The sequence below is a fragment of the Rhincodon typus genome, chromosome 2 (assembly GCF_021869965.1).
Source record: "Rhincodon typus isolate 14 chromosome 2, sRhiTyp1.1, whole genome shotgun sequence".
NCBI classification, from domain to species: Eukaryota; Metazoa; Chordata; class Chondrichthyes; order Orectolobiformes; family Rhincodontidae; genus Rhincodon; species Rhincodon typus.
Genome location: NC_063333.1, coordinates 142,308,177 through 142,328,524, shown reverse-complemented (window position 1 = coordinate 142,328,524; position 20,348 = coordinate 142,308,177). Strand labels below are relative to the sequence as shown.

Here is a 20,348-nt window from a genome sequence, read left to right as displayed (position 1 = left end):
AGATAGAGATAGAGAGAGATAGAGATAGAGAGAGATAGAGATAGAGAGAGATAGAGAGATACAGAGGTACAGAGAGAGAGATACAGATACAGAGAGAGAGATACAGATACAGAGAGAGAGATCCAGAGAGAGACAGAAAGAGATACAGAGAGAGACAGAGAGAGAGAGAGAGAGAGACAGAGAGAGAGAGAGAGAGAGAGAGACACAGAGAGAGAGAGAGAGAGAACAACAGAGAGAGACACAGAGACAGAGAGAGAGAGAGACACATACAGAGACAGAGAGAGAGAGAGAGAGACACATACAGAGACAGAGAGAGAGAGACAGACAGACAGACAGACAGAGAGAAGAATAGGTTGTGAGAATGGTTCCTGGCCTGAGGATCGTCAGTGATGAAGACAGATTAGAGAAGTTGGAGAAGAGGAGGCTAAGAGGAGACTTGATAGAAACTTTCATAAATCATGAAGGGCTTGAATGGAGTGGATTAGGAAAAAGTGTTCCTGCTCTTAAAAAAAAGAATGAGAATGAAAAAGGGACAGGTTTAACAGTAATTCGCAAAAGAGGCAAAATTGCTAGAAAATGGAATCGAATAGATGGATATTTGATTTTTGATTTTGATTTTACTTGATTAGCGATGCAGACATGATGGGCCAAAGGGGCATCTTTCCGTGCAGTAAAAACTCTGACTCTAAGCAGATGTAATTTGAGAAAAGAACAAGACAGCAAGTAGTTAGGATGTGGAAGGTGGAGGCAGGTTTAGTCAAGGCTTTCGAGAGAGAATGGGGTGGCCATTTGAAGAGAAGCAAACACACAGGCTTATGGGGAAATAAAGCAGGAGAACAGTACAGAGGGAACTGCTCATTTGGAGTGCCAGTACAGACATATTGGGACAAAAGGCCTCCCCTTGGTGGAAATAGAGGGAGGCTTGTTGGCTGCAAAATGCTTTGAGATATCCAATGACGAAAGGTGCTATGTAAGCTGTGCTAAAGGTGCTTTAGGGGAGGCAATGGCCTAATGGTATTATCGCTGGACTGTTAACCTAGAGACCCAGGTAATGGTCTGGGGACCCAGGTTCGAATCCTGCCATGGCAGATGGTGGAATTTGAATCCAATAAATATCTGGAATTAAGAGTCTAATGGTGACCATGAATCCACTGTCGATTGTCAGGGAAAAACCCATCTGGTTGACTAATGCCCTTTACGGAAGGAAATCTGCCATCCTTACCTGGTCTGGTCTACATGTGACTCCAGACCCACAGCAATGTGGTTGACTCTTAACTGCCCTCTGGGCAATAAATGCTGCCTAGCCAGCGATGCCCACATCCTGTGAATGAGTAAAGGATGTAAATGCAAGCTGCTCCCTGAGCTAGTTACCTGTGAGATGGGGAATGAAGGAGAGTTTGATATCCACATCTTTGGGGTCCCAGCCATGTGACGTCCTCAGCTCCAGTAACACGTGGTCAGCTGTCTGGATCCTCTCCATCGCTCCATTGGGACAGAACTGGCCAACCACTGACCTGGCACCATCCTGGCTGAAAGTGCTGACATTGTACATCAAGTTGCCATCGCACACATCGCCCTGAAGAAGCTGCTGCAGCTTCAAACGCTCAGATGCTAACTCGATGGTTAGTTCCGACGGCTGCGTGAGCACCCACTTGAAAGTATGGTGAGCTACGGGCAGTTCCGAGAGTACCCCAGGCAAGGCCAGGTCCACATTCCTGACAGGGCACTCTTCTGCATCTTTACAGGCTGAGAGAGAGGAAGCAGACAGACAGAGAAAGAAAAACTCTTACTGAGATGGGAGAATGCTTACAGCACAGACGAAAAGGCCCATCATTCATGCCAGCTCTTTGATGGAGCAACTCTGAGTCCCCCTCCCCTGCTCTTTCCCCTTAGCTCCTCAAATCACTTCTCTTCAGACAATCAATCAACTCTGTTTTGAAAGCCACAACTATATCTGACCCTACCTCCACCATAGGCTCTGGCAGCACATTCCAGAACCCAGAAACTCGCCGCGCAAGAAATTTTCCTGATGTCGTCTTTGATTTTATTTTTTGCCAATCATAAATCTGTGCGCCTCAACCTTAACCCCTCCCATGGAGTCAGGATAATCTCTCGGGTTGTCAGTTTAATTCTCCAGTCTCCTCCCAGGCTGACCTCTCTGTCTTCTCTCAGCTGCAGGCTTCCAATGAAACCTTGAGAAACTGTGCCCCGTTGTTTGTATAGGCCTTTCTCAGCCTCGTGAACCCACAAATCTCAGCAATTTCCAATGAAAAATACTGCACCTTCCTAAGCGCCCCCATTCCAGTTTTGTTCCATTTTCATTGCACACATTGATCATAATATTGCTTTCTCTTGTAGTCATTTCCAGACAGCATCTGTTTATGATTCTGCCATTCACACCTCTTCTGGACCTACTTTTACTTGTATCTATATGTAGCTACTACGGTAACTGATCTCATTTCACCCGGTGATCTCTCCCCCTCTGCTTCCAAGCTGATAATCCCCCAACCCCGCACAGCTCGTTTCTACCTCCTGCCAAAAATCCACCAACAGGACTGTCTGGGCAGACCCACTGTTTCAGCTGCTCCTGCCCCACAGAACTCATCTCTTCCCACCTTGACTCAGTCTTCTCTCCCCTGGTCCAATCCCTGCCCACATACATCCGTAAAGGGTCTCCAGATCCAAAACATGAACTCTGTTTCTTTCTGTCACAGATGCTGCCAGACCTGTTGAGCTTTTCCAGCAACTTTGTTTCTATTCCTACTTTAATTTATCTTTACTTGTTGCATTACCATTTCCTGCTTCCTCTTTGGGTCATTTAATCTGTCCCATCTTCCATCCTGTCCTCATCTTGTTTCTATTTCTGTTTTACCCACATAAAGCCCATTATATTTCTAACTTTTCATATATGTATAAATCCTGAGAGGGCTCGACCAGGTGGATATGGATAGGATATTTTCCCTTGTGGGAGATTCTAGAAGAATGGGTCACTGTCTGAAAATAAGAGATCACCCATTTAAGGCAGAGATGAGAAGAATATTTTTCTCACAGAGGGTTGTGAGTTTTCTCCTCCTCAAAATAATCAGATCAGCTGTGGTATCTTCAAAATGATGGAGAGGGTTCCAAAGGGTTGCATGGCCTACATCTGCTCTGAGTTCATGTGTTTGTACATTAACTTTTCCAAGTTCTCACGTAAGGCCAATTGTTTGGGGAAGCGATGGCCTAATGGTATTATTGCTAGACTGTTAATCCAGAGACCCAGATAACATTCTGGGGACCCAGGTTCGAATCTCGCCATGGCAGAGGGTGGAACTTGAATTCAATAAATATCTGGAATTAGGAATCTAATGATGACCATGAATCCATTGTCAATTGTCAGAAAAACCCATCTGGTTCACTAATGTCCTTTAGGGAAAGAAACTGCCATCCTTACTTGGTCTGGCCTACATGTGACTCCAGACCACAGCAATATGATCGACTCTGAACTGCCCTCTGGGCAATTAGGGATGGGCAATAAACGCTGCCTAGCAAGTGATGTCCCTCATCCCATGAATGATTAAAGAAAAAAAAAACTCTGCTTCCGCTTCTGTGGGTGCTCCTACATCTGCTGAGTATTTGTGGCATTTTACAGGAACATAGGAGCAAAGGTAGGCCATTCAGCCCTTCAAGCCTGCTCCGCCACTTAATACGATCATGGCCGATCATCCAACTCAGTCCCCTGTCTCTCCCCAGACCCTTTGATCCCTTTAGCCCCAGGTACCACATCTGACTCCTTCACTGTTTTGACCTCAACTGCTCTGTGGCAGAATATTCCACAGGCTCCCCACTCTCTGGGTGAAGACATTGCTCCTCACTTCAGCTCTAAATGGCCCAACCCCACCTCCTTAGACTTTGACCCCTGGTTCTGGACTCGTCCATCATCGGCAACATCTTTCCTGTGTTTACCCGATTCCAGTCCTGTTAGAATTAATGAGGTTTCTATGAGATTCCCCCTCATTCTTCTAAACTCTGGTGAATACGGTCTTAAATGAAACGTTAGTCCTGCCATCTCAGGAATCAGTCTGGTAAACTTTTGTTGTGCTCCCTCCATAGCCAGAACATCCTTCCTCAAATAAGGAGATCAAAACTGCACTCAATACTCCAGGAGTAGTCTCACCAAGGCCCTGTATCATTGCAGCAAGACATCCCTGCTCCTATACTAGAATCCTCTCGCTATGAAGGCCAACATACCATTTTCTTTCTTTACTGCCTGCTGCACCTTTAATGCTTCCCCTCAGCGACTGATGTACAAGGGCACCCAGGTCTCATTGCCCCTCCCCCCCTCCCCCCCTTCCCAGCCTATCACCATTCAGACAATAATCTGCCTTCCTGTTTTGCTACCAAAGTGGATAACATCACACTTATCCAAATTATAAGTTTTTTTGTAAAATCAGGGACAACTACTTGTTCAGTTCCAAATCGGCCCAACTTTGAAGAAAAAAAACTTTGTTTTCAATCCTTGAGTAAAAAAATGCTCAAGAGAGTGTGGCTAATCATCTCCTGCACGCTGCCTAAACTCATTTGTATCCATTCAGTTGTTTTTAAGCTTTCCTATCTCATTCAATTTTAAACTGAAAGACCGTTCCCTGAAGCAGTCTCGAAGTAACCACAGTCAGTTGCTAAAAGCCAATTCCCAACATGGGTGCCTTTTGCTGGTCTCATCTCAGCGAGTGGAAACAGTGAGGCAACAAAACATTCAGGCTTTCTAAAACAGGCAGCACACAAGACGTTTCACAAATGCATAGTGTGAAAACCAGTTGCACGCATACCAGTTGCGTCTTTGAGATCAGAGAAATAATGATGAGAAATTGCAAGATGAAACTCGAAATGAACTGGACTGATTAAATCGGTGGGGAGAAAAAGGGAAAGGAACATGTGGTCAACGAGGCTTGGCTTGTGACAGAACAGTGACGTGATGGTAAACAGAAATAAAATACGATTGAACATGGTCAGAGACAATACACATTTTATCATCACATAATGCACTGTGGCCTGGAATTTAAAAGACCACAGGATCATAAAAAAATAGAAGTAGGCCATTCGGCCCCTCAAGCCTGCTCCACCACTCAACAGGATGATTGCTGCTGATCGGACATTCCTCACATCCACGTTTCTGCCCTTTCCCTATACCCCTTGATTTCCCGACTGATCAAGAATCTATCTTAGCCTTAAATATACACAAGGACTCTGCCCCCATGGCTCTCCAAAGTTCCAAAGACTCTCAACTCTCCAAGAGAAGAGATTCCTCCTCCTCTCAGTCTTAAATTAGTGCCCCTTTATTCTGACTCTATGCCCTCTGGTCCTAGACTTTCCCTATGAGGGGAAGCATCCTCTCAGTGTTTACCCTGTCAAGCCCCAGGTGGAGTAGGAAAGGACCGGTGCTCCAGGTGGGATTGACAGACCTGGTCAGTTGCTGGAAGACATGCAAGGAGAGGTGGCTGACCACATGAGAAAAGGTCCAACATGCAGGGTTATCAAGTAACTAATAATTATAGTTTTCTATAACCAGATAGGGCTCAGGTGCAATTGGATACAATGCTGTGTGTCTGAAATTATTTGCAGGGTAAGGGTCCCGATTTGAAATAACTTGTATGGGATAAAAGAAACGAAGTTAAATGTCTATAATGGCTAGTCTTGAAATCCCCCACTCTAGGGAAAAGACACCTTCCATTCACCTTATCTATACCTCTAATTATTTTATAAGCCTCTCTAAGGTCATCCCTCAACCTCCTACGCTTTAGTGAAAAAAGTTCTAGCCTATGCAGCCTCTCCTTATAACTCGAACACTCCATTCCTAGCCACATCCTGGAAAATCTCTTCTGAACCCTCTCCAGCTTAATAATATCCTTTCTATAACAGGGTGACCAGAATTGTACACAGTACTCCAGAAGAGGCCTCACCAACGTCCTGTACAATCTCAACATAACATCCTGACTCTTATTCTCAAAGATCTGAGCAATGAAGGCAAGCGTGCTAAATGCCTTCTTAACCACCCTGTCTGTATGTAATGCAAACTTCAAAGAATTATGTACCTGAACCCCCTAGGTCTCTCTCTTGTACAACACTGCCCAAGGCCCTACTTTTAATTGTGTAAGTCTTGTCTTTGTTTTACCAAAATGTTATACCATGCATTTATCTAAATTAATCTCCATTTGCCACTCTTCAGCCCATTGACCCAATTGATTATGATCTCTTTGTAATCTTTGATAACCTGCTTCACTGTCATTTGTCAGCCATCTTGAGGCAGAATGTTATTGCTGTGGATAGAAAGATCTATATTCCACATTCCCTCCCTGGTATTGATGTCTGTTGTAAAGCTGCAACTTATTCTAACCTCTCCAGGAATATGGACTCAAAACAGCACTCCCCACACTAAAATGGGGATTTAAAAGAAAAAAGTACCTTTCAGGGGAGGCAGTGTGTATGAACACAAGCTGCTTCCTTCCACCACCTCCTCCCCTTACAGAAACACTTTGCCAGCTACAGCATTTGAAATGCTTGGCAAAGTCACAAGAACTCTTTGCACAAAGGGTGGGAGTGACAGATGGAAACATTAAACGTCAAGTTGAAAAGGAAGAGTTGGCAATATTCACACACAATGGTTTGTTATAATCTAGAATCCAGTGCCTGACAACAGCAAGTTCAATAGAAACCCTCTGAAGGAACTGGATGCATAAATGAAAAGGAAAAGTACGTTACAGGGCTACAGGGGACACAGCAGGGAATTTTGTTTCAATTCAATAATTTTTTTCAAAGAATTCACACTGGCACAATGGGCTAACTGGGGCTCTGCTACACTGTATCAGAAGTTGGGAATGACCTTAAATATTCCTAGAGGGAAAGGTGGATTTGAGGCACTCGGCAGTCACCCATTAGGAATTCGGCTGCTCCCTCAACTGATTTGAAGATGGGTTCACTATCCAATTGACAGAGAGTGGGCTGGGCTCTCGAAGGGAGAGGGCCGACTAGAATCCATCCAGCTCCAGGCTGTACTGGACTGGCTACATAAACACAGTGGCTACAAAAGCAAGTCAGAAGCTAGGAATATTACATCGAGTAACTCACCTCCTGCCTCCTCAAAGCCATCCACCATCTACAAGACACAAGTCAGGAGTGTGATGGAATATTCCCCTCTTACCCGGACGAGCAGAGCCCCAACAACACTCAAGTAGCTGAATGCCAACCAGAACAAAGCAGCCCACTTGAATGGCACTACATCTATAAGCATCCACTCCCTCCACCATCATTACTCAGTAGCAGCAGTTTATACCATCTACAAGCAGCACTGCTGAAATTCACAAAGCCTCCTTCCAAACCCATGACCACTTCTATCTAGAAGGACAAGGGCAGCACATACATGGCAACACCACCTGCTGTGAGCTCCCCTCCAAGCCACTCACCATCCTGACTTGGAAATATATCGCCACTCCTTTAGGGTCGCTGGGTCAAAATTCTGGAATTTTCTCCCTAAGGGCATTGTGGGTCAGCCTACAGCATGTGGAATGCAGCGGTTCAAGAAGGCAGCTCACTACCACCATCTCACGGGGCAACACGAGTACTTAGAAAGATGAACGCTCTTAAAGGTCAGGTCCGTGTGCATCACCATGCACATGAAGAGACAAATCCCTCCCACCTCACCAATGTGGGAATTCAGTCGTTGACCAGATCAATCCAGTTGATCTCCTCTAATTGCAGTCACCAGGCTCTCAATGAGCATAATCAGATACTGGTTGTGATGTAAGCCTCGTCTAATGTGGCTGGCACAAGTAATGGCACGGGGTAGGTGGCACACCAACCAGCGCTGGTACACGAGGCCCCAAGCACCTCTGGTCGTAAGCCCAGAGGGACCCTAAAGACCTGCCCCGCAAGTTCCAAGCTTAATTACAGCCATTTGACTAGCTCCGAGTAATCTCCTAAAGAGGGAAGGGTGGCAGAGCTATGAGGCCTCAGGCGTCGCAATTTCCAACAAATCCTGTGGTCTGGAAAGATAAAGCAAAATACTTACAGATGTTCTTGGTGGTTTCGATGATGACATCCCGCGTCGTGTCGCACCTGGAGTTGAAGGAGATGTTCAGGTGGTCTCCAGCTTCCAGTTGCAACTTGGAGCTACAGTTGGAGGTCGACTCGGGGAAGCTGCAGATACAAAGCAGGGGAGATGCATCTCCAGCCGTCTCTGAGATCTGCTTAAATACCATCGAAACACCCTCGCTCAGTTTAATTTCATAACTCTCTGCAGGACAGTAAACAAAAGCAAAAGGAGATTCAGGAGCGTCGCCAGAACTTATTCGCGTTTTTCTTTGAAGAGCAGATCAATTTGGACTTTCCCAGCTGACTTACTATTGCAGGGTGTGACCACACAGCTCAGGAATGGTGATCAGAGATAGTAAGAACTGCCATGCTGGACTCAGAGACAGCACAGTGTGGAGCTGGAGGAACACAGTAGGCTGGGCAGCGTCAGAGGAGCAGGAAAGCTGACGTTTCGGATTGGGAAGGGTCCCGAACCAAAACGTCAACTTTTCTGTTCCTCTGATGCTGCCTGGCCTGCTGTGTTCCTCTAGCTCCACACTGTGTTATCTCAGGAATGGTGATCCCAAGATTGTTTTTGGTCAAGTTAAATTTGAATGTATGATGTATAAAATTATCAGGGGCATTGATAAGGAAGATGGAAAGAAATTGTTCACCTTAATGGAGGGATCAAAGAGGAGGGCGCATAGATTTAAGATAAGGGGCAGGACTTTTAGAGGGGATGTGAGGAAAAACCTTTCTCACCCAGAGGGCGGTGGGAATCTGAAACTCACTGGCTGTAAGAGTGGGAGAGGCAGAAACCCTCACATATTTAAGTAGTATTTAGAATGTGCACTTATGATGCCAAGGCTATGGACCAAGTGCTGGAAAATGGGATTAGAATAATCAAAAACAACCACCTAACTATCTCACACTCAATGGGCCCTTTTCTGATGCTGTAGATCTCTGTGACTATGAAGCAAAACATTTGTTGGACTTGTACCATAATTATGAGTCATTGTTGTCAGATAAGAAAGAAAAGCAGAGGTAGGCCATCAGCCCACCCTGCTACTGTCAATGTTCTATTTGAACACCATCTTTCTCCAGTATCCCCCATTCAGGGGATGGAGGTGTTTCTGGATAAGCTAAGTCTTTGTTGCCCTTGAGAAGGTGGCAATGAGCCACTGGTTTGACACAATGACCGGCTTGCTGGACCATTTCAGAGGACCATTAAGAGTCAACCACATTACTATGGGTCTAGAGTCACATGTAGGCCAGACTGGGTAAGGACGACAGATTTCCTTCCCATATGAGTGAAACAGATAGGTTTTTCCAATAATTGACAATGATTTCATGGTCATCATTAGACTGTCAAGTCCTTTTTCACTTCTGCCATGGTGGGATATATCCCGGGTCCTTACAGCATTCTGTAGGCCTCTGGAATTGTAGCTCAGGGACAATAACACTATGCCACCCGTCACCCCTTCTGCAGATTTGTGTCTTGAACCTGCTCAATGAATAAGTCTTCACAGCTCTCTGGGGTAGAGAATTCTAAAGATTCGCCACCATCTGAATGAAAGTTCCTCTTCTTCTCAGTCCAAAATCACTCGGCTGATCCCTGGTATGGAAGGACTGTCTTATGACGAGAGGTTGAGTGGGCTGGGCCTATACTCACTGGAATTTTCAAGAATGGGAGAGAACCTTATTGAAACATACAAGATTCTAAGGGGACTTGACAGGGTAGATGTGGACAGGTTGTTCTCCACTGTAGGATAGTCTGGGGCCAGAGGCCACAATCTCAGAATAAAGGATGAGATGAGGAGGAACTTCTTCTCTCGGAGGGTAGTGAACCTGTGGAATTCTTTACCTCAGAGGGCAGTCGAGGCTGGGTCATTTCAATATTCAAGGTTGAGATTTTTAAACAGTCAGGGAATAAAGGGCTATGGGCCAATGGAAAGTGGAGTTGAGGATAATCAGATCAGCCATGATCTCATTTGATAGCAGAACAGACCCAATGGGCTGAATGGCCTACTTCTGCTCTTGCATCTTCTGATCTTAAATGACATTTGGTGCAAAATTTGGATGACCTCAAATCTGCAAATGGTAGAACACAGGATGACAGCCAGGAAAACAGTGGCACAGTCAAGTCTAGAGGTAACGAAGACAGGAGTAAAAGCACACAATTCTGATTGGAACTGTAAAGGCAGTGCCTTTTCATTTTTGTACTTTTGAAAACTGTGGACTGGAACAAGAAAGAACAATTTTAAAACTCAGGAATTTACAAGGTTGTAAGAACTTTAATGCCTATTGTAAACGCCGTCTGCATAGCTTTGATTTCTAGCAATGTACAGAAGAGCTGGAGTCAAGGGATTGTTTACAAATGAAGCTGACTGGCTTCTGAGCTAGGGACAAGTTATTGATGACCATGCTCCTCTGCTGGTCAACAATACTGTCCTTGGATGTCATGCTACTGAACAGCTGTGAACAAGACAGAGAAGCTAAAAGCAAAATGCTGCAGGTGCTGTAAATATGAAATAAAAGCAAAGAAGGCTGGTGAAACTCAGTAGATCTGGCAGTGTTTGTGGAGAGAGAGAAATAGAGTTAATGTTTTTAGTGAACGTAGTTTCTATTTTTATTACAGAGAGATGACAGTCAGATCAGAATAGAAACCAGCAGGTCCTCTCCTCTCGGTTCTCTGCAGTAAGCCACTTTAAACATTGAAGAAAGCTTCAGCAGATGCTGCAAGTTGTGACTCTGAATTGGAGAAGTCAGAGACCTTCCATAAATGAAACAGTCACCCTGTATCTCTTGCAAACCAGTGGAAGCATTTGGAGAAAGGAACATTGAGAAGAAACCTTTGAATCAGCAAGAACCAAAGCGTCAGATCTTGTCAAAAGACATTGAACTATTTGATCAACTTTTCCTCTGCCCTTTTTTAACTCCATGTTTATGTCTGTCTGTAAGGGGGCATTTATAAGGTGTTGAGTTTGTAGAATTTGTGTCATTCATTTAGGTCAATTTCATTGTTTACCTGTAGCTGGAATCTACTTACCTTTAATACATAGTGGGATTCTTGTTAAGTACAGAAAAGCAGGTAAATTTTGAATATTCCTTTTAAAAATCTTTTAATTTTTGCGTTCACATTAGGAATAGTCAAGCCTGATTTCCAACATTGTTCCCCAGAGAGTTGAGACAAAAGTGTGCCTAGTTTTTTTTTTTTAACTATTTTAATTGCTTGACATGGTACATGCTGAGGAGCTGTGAGATGCAATCTGTGTATAAGTTATTGAAACAAAGATTTTGAGGAGACGGGGTAGAGTGGATAGTGGGAAGATGTTTCCTCCTGAGAGAGAGACAGAAACTAGGGGACACAGTTTAAGAATAAGAGATCCTGTTTATAAGATGGTGTTGAAAAACTATTTTCTCTTAGACGGCCATGACAGCAGGTTTGCAATGTACAGTAACGGCAACAGCATGGGTTCAATTCCCACATCGGCTGAGGTTAATGTGAAGGACTTTCCTTCTCAGCCTCTCCCCTCACCTGAGGCGTGGCGACCCTCATTTAAATCACCACCAGTCATCTCTCTCCAATGAGAAAGCAGCACTGTGGCACCTTAATCCTTCACAGTATGGAATTCTCTTCCTCAGAAGGTAGTGGAGACAGGGTTTTTATTGAGGATGAGTCAGGTTTTTGATAGACAAATGAGTCATAGTGGCAGGAAGGGGGTGTGGGGAAGACGGGAAAATGAGGTTGAGTCTACAACTCGAACGGCCATGAATGGTGCAGTAGGCTAAAAGGGCCAAATGGCCTACTGTGTTCCTAAAGCATTAGGGTTACTTTAAAAGAGAAACAAAATCATTGGATACAGTCAATTGGCTTGAAGATTGTATTGCGAAATCTGAGTAGCTCGATTACTATATTTGGAAAATGTACAGCAGGAGATGCCCTTAAATCTCAAAGTAGCTCCAGTGTGAATGATTCAGAGCCTTTCTAGACAGTGCAAATCCTTCTAAAGACTGGAATAGTCCAGATATGCATAATTTATTCCTAAAACAAAGGCAGTGAAGGCATTCAGTTTGGCAACAAAATGTTTAAGATTTGGCCAAAAATAGCAGCTAAGTCTCATTTGGTAGCCCCCAAGTTGAAAGGCTGTAGAGTCAAGTCCTACCCCAGGACCTAAATATTAAAAAAAAAAATCCAGATTGATAGTCCGGTACAGCACGGAGGGAGGGCTGCATTGTCAGAGGTTCTATCTTTGCAATGAAATGTGAAACCACATTGCAGGGTCATTATAACATTCTGGTTGAGCTTGCTGTGAGCAAGTTGGCTGCTGAGTTACATAAACTATTACAGGCTATACATTTCAAAAATATTTGATTGTCTGTTCAGTGCTTTGGTTTTTTTTATTTTAAAGAATTGTTCAGGGGATGTGGGTGTCACTGGCTGGCCAACCTTTATTGCCTGTCCCTAGTTCCCCTTGAGAAGGTGGTGATGAGCTGACTTCTTTAAACTTTGGATTCAAGTATACCTAGGGTCAGGAGTGGGGATGGTAGGGTTCAATAACTGGGCCCCACGGTTCCTGGATGGGAGCCAGGTTGGGGACTCAGACCAGGAGCAGCATGAGGGCCCATGATTTTTGTCACTGTCTTGAGTTTGCCTTTTTTGGGGTTTAGGAGGAGCAGATACCACCCTAGTGATTTATTTTGTAATTTGTTCACAAGATACGCCCACCACAGGTTAAACCAGCATTTATTGCCTGTCCCTAATTGCTCAGGGGAAGGTGGAGAGCTGTCTTATTGAATAGTTGCAGTCCACATGGTGCAGGGACACCTGCAAATGCTCTCAAGGAGAGCATTCCAGGATTTTGACCCAGCGACACGGAAGGAACAGTGATATATTTCCAAGTCGGAATGGTGATTGACTGAAAGGGGAACTTGCAGCTGGTGGTGCTCCCATGGAATATAAAACCCACAGTCTTCCTTTATTTTCTTTTAAAAAGGTTTTTGAAGAATCAACTGCCTGGTCAGAATGAAAAGAAGTTGCTAATTTGAGTGATACCCAATAAATTGGAAATGAACATTTGCTCATTTCTGAAGAAGGGTCTAGACCTGAAACGTCAGCCTTCCTGCTCCTCTGATGCTGCTTGGCCTGCTGTGTTCATCCAGCTCTACACCTTGTTATCTCAGATTCTCCAGCATTGGCAGCTCCTACTATCTCTGAGAAAGAACTTTCTTTTTTGAATTTTCTGCAGTCAAGCTTAAATAATTTTTATGAAGGGCAATTAATTCACATGAGAAGCATGTACCCATAATATTCTTTTAAAAAAAAATCTTACCACGTGAACTGCAGCAGTTCAAAAATGGTGGCTCACCACTGTCCCCTCAAGGTCAGTGAGGAATGGGTATTTGCTGATCTAGCCAATGTTGCCCACATCTCTTGACAGAACAGATGTGTTCAAGAAACAAAATCACTTGTGCCTAATGTACACCCTCCTGTCCACAAACATTACTTCCTATTATTTTCATTATCTGTTACCTTTTAATGGCTGTATCTAGGAACATTAAAGAGGAGGACATCAATACACTGTCAACATGTTGTTCTTCAAAATGCCACTATCAGAGCAGCTATGATTTTGTTAAATGGTGGAGCAGGTTTGGGAGTCCAAATGGTCTACTCCTGTTCTCAATTCTCAATTTTTTGTGAAACCATTCTGACACACTTTCCTGATGAAATAACCACCTCAAATGTTCATTTGAAAGTAAAAGTGGTCATTTATATTTTCCTCAGAAACTAATCCTGGCCTGAAGTCTCCTCTTCCCGCATGTTGGGCCCCATTACTGTTCACCTGAAGGCCTCATTGCTCTCTATGAAGGAGCTGGGCTCTTGCTCTGATTGAGACAAATGAACAGGACCACGGGCTCTGCTCTACTCCACGGTACCATGTTTTATGGAAATGTTGGACAGCTACAACTTTCAAAGGCTACATAGAAATGGCAACTAGGAATCTTGACGTTCACTGAGTAGATTAAATCTTTGAATTGTTACAGCACAGCAGCAGACCATTCAGCCCATCAACTCCTGTGCTAGCTCTTTGCAAGACTAATTCAATTCCCACTAGATCTCCACCCCCACCTTTCCATTACAGCAACTAACTTTTCTTCAGATGATCATCCTAATCCTTCTTAAAAACCTTGATCGAACCAGCCTCTGCCACACTCTGAGGCAGTACAATCCAGACCCTAGCCAATTGATGCCTGAAAAGAATGGTTATTCCCTTATGCTGCCTCTGGTTCTTTGGTTCATCACTTTAATTCTGCGCCCTCCACTTCTTGACCTTTCTGGCAATGGGAATGGTTCAATATTCCTACTGGAGATACAGCAGGAATTCAATAGAAACCCCTTAATGGAACTCAGCTGTGGTCGTCCAGGTGTATGTGGCAGAAGTCCTGCAACATCACCATCTTCCAACTAAAGACTGTTTGAAAATAAAGTAGGGAATCACATTAGATATTGCAAGCAGATCATTGAAACTGGGCTAATCTATCTCATATCCCATCTCTCCAAGGTAAGAATATTAAAGAGGCATAAACCTTGCCTTTGTAAGGGCTAAAGTGCATTGAGACAGTAAGCATTTCTCTAAAATAAAAAGTAATCATTGGAACAGATTATAAAACTGTAACAGGGCCTCATTTCTTTTTTAAAAGATGGTGGTCCTGTGTTACAGTTTACTCAGGCAATTACAGTTGCTGTGGCAACTGTTGCGTAGCGATTTTAGGACTCTGGAAGCAGACGTGCGATGCTATCAGAGGATGCTCCTCACTGGGCATAAATAGCACAGTATTGGTGGAGTTAAGGAAGAGAAGTACATAGACAGCTAGGCAGAAACCTGAAGTTTAAGTCATGTGTAGAGAAGCAAGTGGAGTAGACCAATTAGCAATAGGTGGTAGAGTATATGGAATAGCCTTTCCATGATATAACTAAGTTTAGACCCTGGTATATCTCCAATTACCATGTGTTGCAATATTTCCATTTTTATATGTAATAAACAGTGATGTAAAGAAGCTCAAAACTGAAGACAGTTCTTGACCTTGCCTGCTCATTGGCCTGTCTGCCTTGAACACAAACTCATGGATGCAGGCAACAAAACTACTCAGCAAGAAAGCAACCTGTTGATTGGGAGCAATGAGCAAGGATTTAATATTCTTTTCAACACATGGCTGACCAGAAGTCTCCCCCACCCTGCTACTGATATATGTAAGAAAGAGATGCAGGTGGACACAAGACCAGTTTGGGCACGTTGCAAACATACTTTCCTTGGCCATTAACTCTAGGAATGGGGCTTGAACCTTTGAGCTTCTAGTTTAGAAGCAGGGACAATCCCCACTGCACCACAAATACCTTTGAAAATGTACCTTTAATTTCCAGTGCCCAAGTTGAAATATAACCACAAACAATTAGTATGGGAAAAGCTTACATAATTCAAACTGCAGTCACCAAGTCCTGGAGCGTGTCAAAGATTTATTTCATTCTTCGTCAACAGGCAGAAATTATATTTAAATGGTGGAAAAGAAAGGGGTCATATTAGGATGGTAAAATCAAGTAATTAATTTCAACCCTGTGGGTGGTACAACACTAAAGTATTTTTAATTGACCTTGATTGTTATCTTTTCCAACCGCTCCTCTGCTGAGTAACCATGGCAACAGATTTTAGAAAAACTCAGCAGGAAGAAAGATAGAAATTATTTGATATAGCTGTTCACATTTCTTTGACAGTCAGAAGGAGCCACAATTTGTCCTGTTACAGGAACTGGAGGCTGTGTTTATATAATTCACTGATGGGGTGTGGATATCGCTGGCTGGGACAGCATTTCTTGCCCATCCCTAGTTTGCCCTTGAGGAGGTGGTAGCGAGCTGCCCTTTTGCACCACTACAGTCCCCCAGTGGTAGGTTGGCCCACAATGCCATTAGGGAGGGAATTCCAGGATTTTGACCCAGCGACACTGAAGGAACGGCGATATATTTCCAAGTCAGGATGGTGAGTGGCTTGGAGGGGAACTTGAAGGGGGTGGTGTTCCCATGTATGTGCTGCCCTGGTCCTTTTAAATGGTAGCGGTCATGGGATTGGAAGGTGCTGTCTAAGAAGTCTTGGTGAATTTCTGCAGTGCATCTTGTAGATGGTATACACTGCTGCTACTGAGCGTTGCTGGTGGGGGGATTGGATGCTCAGACTTTTGAGCTCATTCTGCTATTCACGAAGATCATTGTTGATCTGCATGAACTCATACACTCCACTTTGTCCCATTTTCTTTAATTCCTTTGATAAGAACTATGTTAACCAATTTGAGTTTTAATAATGATTGATCAGGGGTCTTGACCGGGTAATGGGGCTTGGCAGCGTAGATGCAGAAAGGTTGCTTTCCCTTGTTGGGACAGTTTCAGACCAGACGGCGTAATCTCAAAGTAAGGAATCATCCATTGAAGACAGAGACGAGGAAGAAATTCTTCTCTCAGAGGGCTGTGATTCTGGAATTCTTCACCACATAGGGCTGTTGAGGTTGGTTCATTAAGTATGTTCAAGCCTGAGACAGATTTCTAATCAGGAGGGGAATCAAGGGTCATGGGGAAATGGCAGAAAAGTAGAGTTGAGGATTTTCAGATCAGCCATGATCTCAATAAAAGACAGAGCAGACTCAATGGATAGAATGGTTTCCTTCTGCTCCTGCATCTTATAGTCTTATGATCCATTGCTTCACTCCCGAAAACAACAATTCTAATTTTGACTACATTCCCTACACTTTCCAAATCAGCAGAAACATTTTCTCCCAAACTGCTCTGTCTGTTCTACTCTTATCATCGCAAAACTGTCAAAGAAATCACAATTTAGTCTTCCAAAATGCACGGAATACGATGAAAGCAGAAAGCACGGGAGCATCTCAGCAGGTTTGACAACCACTGTAGACAGGCACCACTCCCCAGTCTGTTTGAACCTCCATTGAATGTAATATTCTACCATTTATAAAGTAACCAGTTTGGTCCCTTTGGATCTGTGTGACCTCTCATATATCCTCATTCATTTGCCATAGTTTGTCCATTCACTTAATCTACCAAAATCTCTAAGTAATACTATGCTTCCATTTATGCATTTAGAATATCTTTGTCTTGTCAGCAAATGTGGTTGACTCTTAACTGCCCTCTGGCCAATTAGGGATGGGCAATAAATGCTGCCTGGCCAGCGACGCCCTCATCCCGTGAATGAATAAAGAATAAATAAAGAGCTTTCTATCCCATCAGCTAAACTGTTAATAAATGCAGTGAACAGTCAAGGCCCTGCCACAAATCCTTGTGGCACACCACTAGTCAGACACATTCTGCCAGTTAAGAATACCTGCTCATTATCCCACCCCTTTGTCTAATGATTAACTCACTTTATAATTATAGTGTTTAAATATGGGCACCCAAAGTCATCTGAATTGGAAGCATCCCTGCACCACAGTTTTTTGGCTTTGCTCTTGTACTTAAGCTCGGAAAAGGAACTGTAGCTTCTGTAAACTAACTAAACTGGAATGTAACACTGATGCTGCAAGTGAAGTTGGCCAGTGATGTGTTCATTAATGTGTAACGTTGCACCAGAACCAGTCAAGAATAAATATGTAGAATGAGGATGACTATGCTGTTCATTATGGTCGCGCATGATTGTTCTGACTTGCAAAAATAATACATCAGACTTAAAAGGGAAATTTTCTTCACTGTTTCTGGTGGATTAAAGTTCAGAAATTTCTTCCTGGCTGGAAACTTGCAGGACTGTTTCTTAAAGTCAAGTGCTTTCAATTAACTCCCTACACATGCGGAGATGCTATTGGCCTCATGTCTTGACAGCATCTTCCAAACCTGTGGCCTCTTCCATCTAGAAGGACAAGGGCAGCAGATCCATGGGAACACCACCGCCTGCAAGTTCCCCTCCAAGCCACTCACCATCCCGACTTGGAAATACACGGAACGTTCCTTCAGTGTTGCTGGGTCAATATTGTAGAACTCTCTTCCTTGTAGCATTGTGGGGGTTCCTACAACCCATAGACTGCAGCAGTTCAAGGAGGTGGTTTGTCACCACCTCCCAAGAGGGCAACCGGGGATGGATAAGCAATGGTGGCCCAGCTTGCTAGTCCCACGAATAGACAAATAAAGTAAGAGGAGCCTAAAATGAAAGCTGAACAATTTGGGAAAATAAGTAACTAACTGAAAATACTGTAGAACCATAACATTGAACTTAATACTTCAGATATACCCAACATTATCTTTTCTCTTTCATAAAAAAGGAAAGCTGAGCAAGTACTGGATTTGGAAGTATGTGGATGTCTTTCTGGGAGCAGGGCAAGACTGGAGTAGGTTGATTCTTTTGTAAGTTCATTTGCATATTTTCCAGAACTTTTACATGTAGATACATATTCTTTATCAACTATTTTCTCAATGAAGAGAATTTGATCAATGTTGTTGAAGACTGGTATCTATTTTATAATCCAAAGTTAATTATTTGCTTTCATATTTTAAGACTTCTCTTTCCCAAGATTGGAAGTGCTTAATTTGAAGAGAAAATGTTTTAAGCTAACAAATCTAGCAGAACAGGCTGTTACAAGCCAAAGGACACAATCATACAGGCAATGAATACAGAATTGTCTCCCTGCCAAATTCTGCCTCTCTCACACTGCCACTTCCTCCACCTTCTAATACATTAAGAGATGTTGGGGTGTGATTCATCAGAGAAGTTTTTTTACATTAAAATACAATATGCAAAAACACATTTACCTTCCTTTTTATGTTTAAAGATAGAAACAAGATCTATATTTTCAATAGATTAGCCAAGCACAGTCATTAAAATTTACAAAATTCTTATAGGCCTCAACAGTACACATACATGCAAGTTGTGTCTAGTTACCGGAAGCACAGTTTCAGAATAAAAAGGGGACTGAGATGAGGAGAAATTTCTTCATTCAGAGGTTGATGAACCTATGGAATTCTCTATCCCAGAGGGTGCTGAAACTCAGTATGTTCAAGACAGAGATAGAAAGATTTCTGGGCACAAATGAAAACAAGGGATTTAGAGATATTGGAGTGAAATGGCATTGAGGGAGGTGGTCAGCCATGATCTGTTTGAATGGGGGAGCAGGGTGACTCTACCCTCTTCTCCAGTGCCTTGGTTCCTGAAGGGAATCTAGGCATTGGGTTTTAATCTGCAAATGCAAGTACATCCCATGCACACTCTATAATTGTACTTTGTAAAGAAGCAAATGCAATGAATGCAATCTATGTCCCTCACAATTAGAGAGGAAAGCCAGCTGAGTATGGTTACTCTGGTGACACGGTGGTAGCATCCCTACCTCCGGGCCAGGAGGCCCAGATTCGAGTCCCATCTGCCTTCGGCAATATGGCCGTAACACACACAAACAGTTTGATTAAAAACACATTTAAAAACTGACCTTATTTCAGCAAAGGCTGTAGTTTTGTCAAGTTGGCTTGACTTTGAAAATTTTAAATCAAGGTGTCCCTATCTTTAAGCTATGAACTCTAGGTTCCAAGGCCCCCTGTTATGGAGGGGTATCAGAACCTGTCAGATTAATTGAAGAGCATATTTTTCTCTACACCCAATTCAGTCAAATAGGAACACGAATCTTTGGGAGCAAAGGTAGCCCATCTTGCATTCTCCATCTCTCAATGAGAACATGGCTGATCTAGCAGGGATCTTCCCTCACCCTCGATCCCATATAACCCTCAACTCCCTTAGATATTGATCTAAACTCTGTCAAACACAGCCTCGAAACCATTCACTGACCCAGTCTGCACTGGGGAAGAGAACTCCAAGTCTAATGACCCTCAGAGCAAAAAAGAATTCTCGACTCCATCTTAAAAATGGAGATCTCCTACTCTTAAACTCCCTTGCCCAACCTCACCACCAGTTCTATTTTCCCTACAAGAGAAAGCAACCTCACAGTACGCAGATTATCTCAATTTCTTTAGTTGATTTGACAATTAATAATCCACTTTTCCATGTTCTGATGGATAAATTACAATGCTGCAAGCAAAATTAATTTCTCTCTCTGCAAACCTAATGCAATTTATCCTTCAATCTTATTCAGGTGGGAATAAAGGCTGGATTGTAGAAAATATTGACACTGATTTGCATTTTAAAACACACCTCCACTTTCAGAATGGCCACAGCTCAGCTACAGGCCATTCGGCCTGTTGTGACATACTAGCTCCCTGAAGGGAGCAGCTCAAGTCTGACCAGTTCCCTGCCTTTTCTCTGTACACT

The 20,348-nt window shown here is 43.3% G+C and overlaps 1 protein-coding gene across 1 annotated transcript in view; it reads right to left on the bottom strand.

Moving 5' to 3' along the window:
* cdcp1b (CUB domain containing protein 1b) overlaps nucleotides 1-20,348 on the bottom strand; it is a 56,934-nt gene that overhangs the window by 25,696 nt on the left and 10,890 nt on the right. The window contains exons 4-5 of the mRNA XM_048616273.1: nucleotides 8,045-8,269; nucleotides 1,372-1,746 (exon numbers count right to left, since the gene is read on the bottom strand). Coding sequence (XP_048472230.1) covers nucleotides 1,372-1,746; nucleotides 8,045-8,269 — 600 coding nt within the window. The remainder of the gene's footprint in view (nucleotides 1-1,371; nucleotides 1,747-8,044; nucleotides 8,270-20,348) is intronic.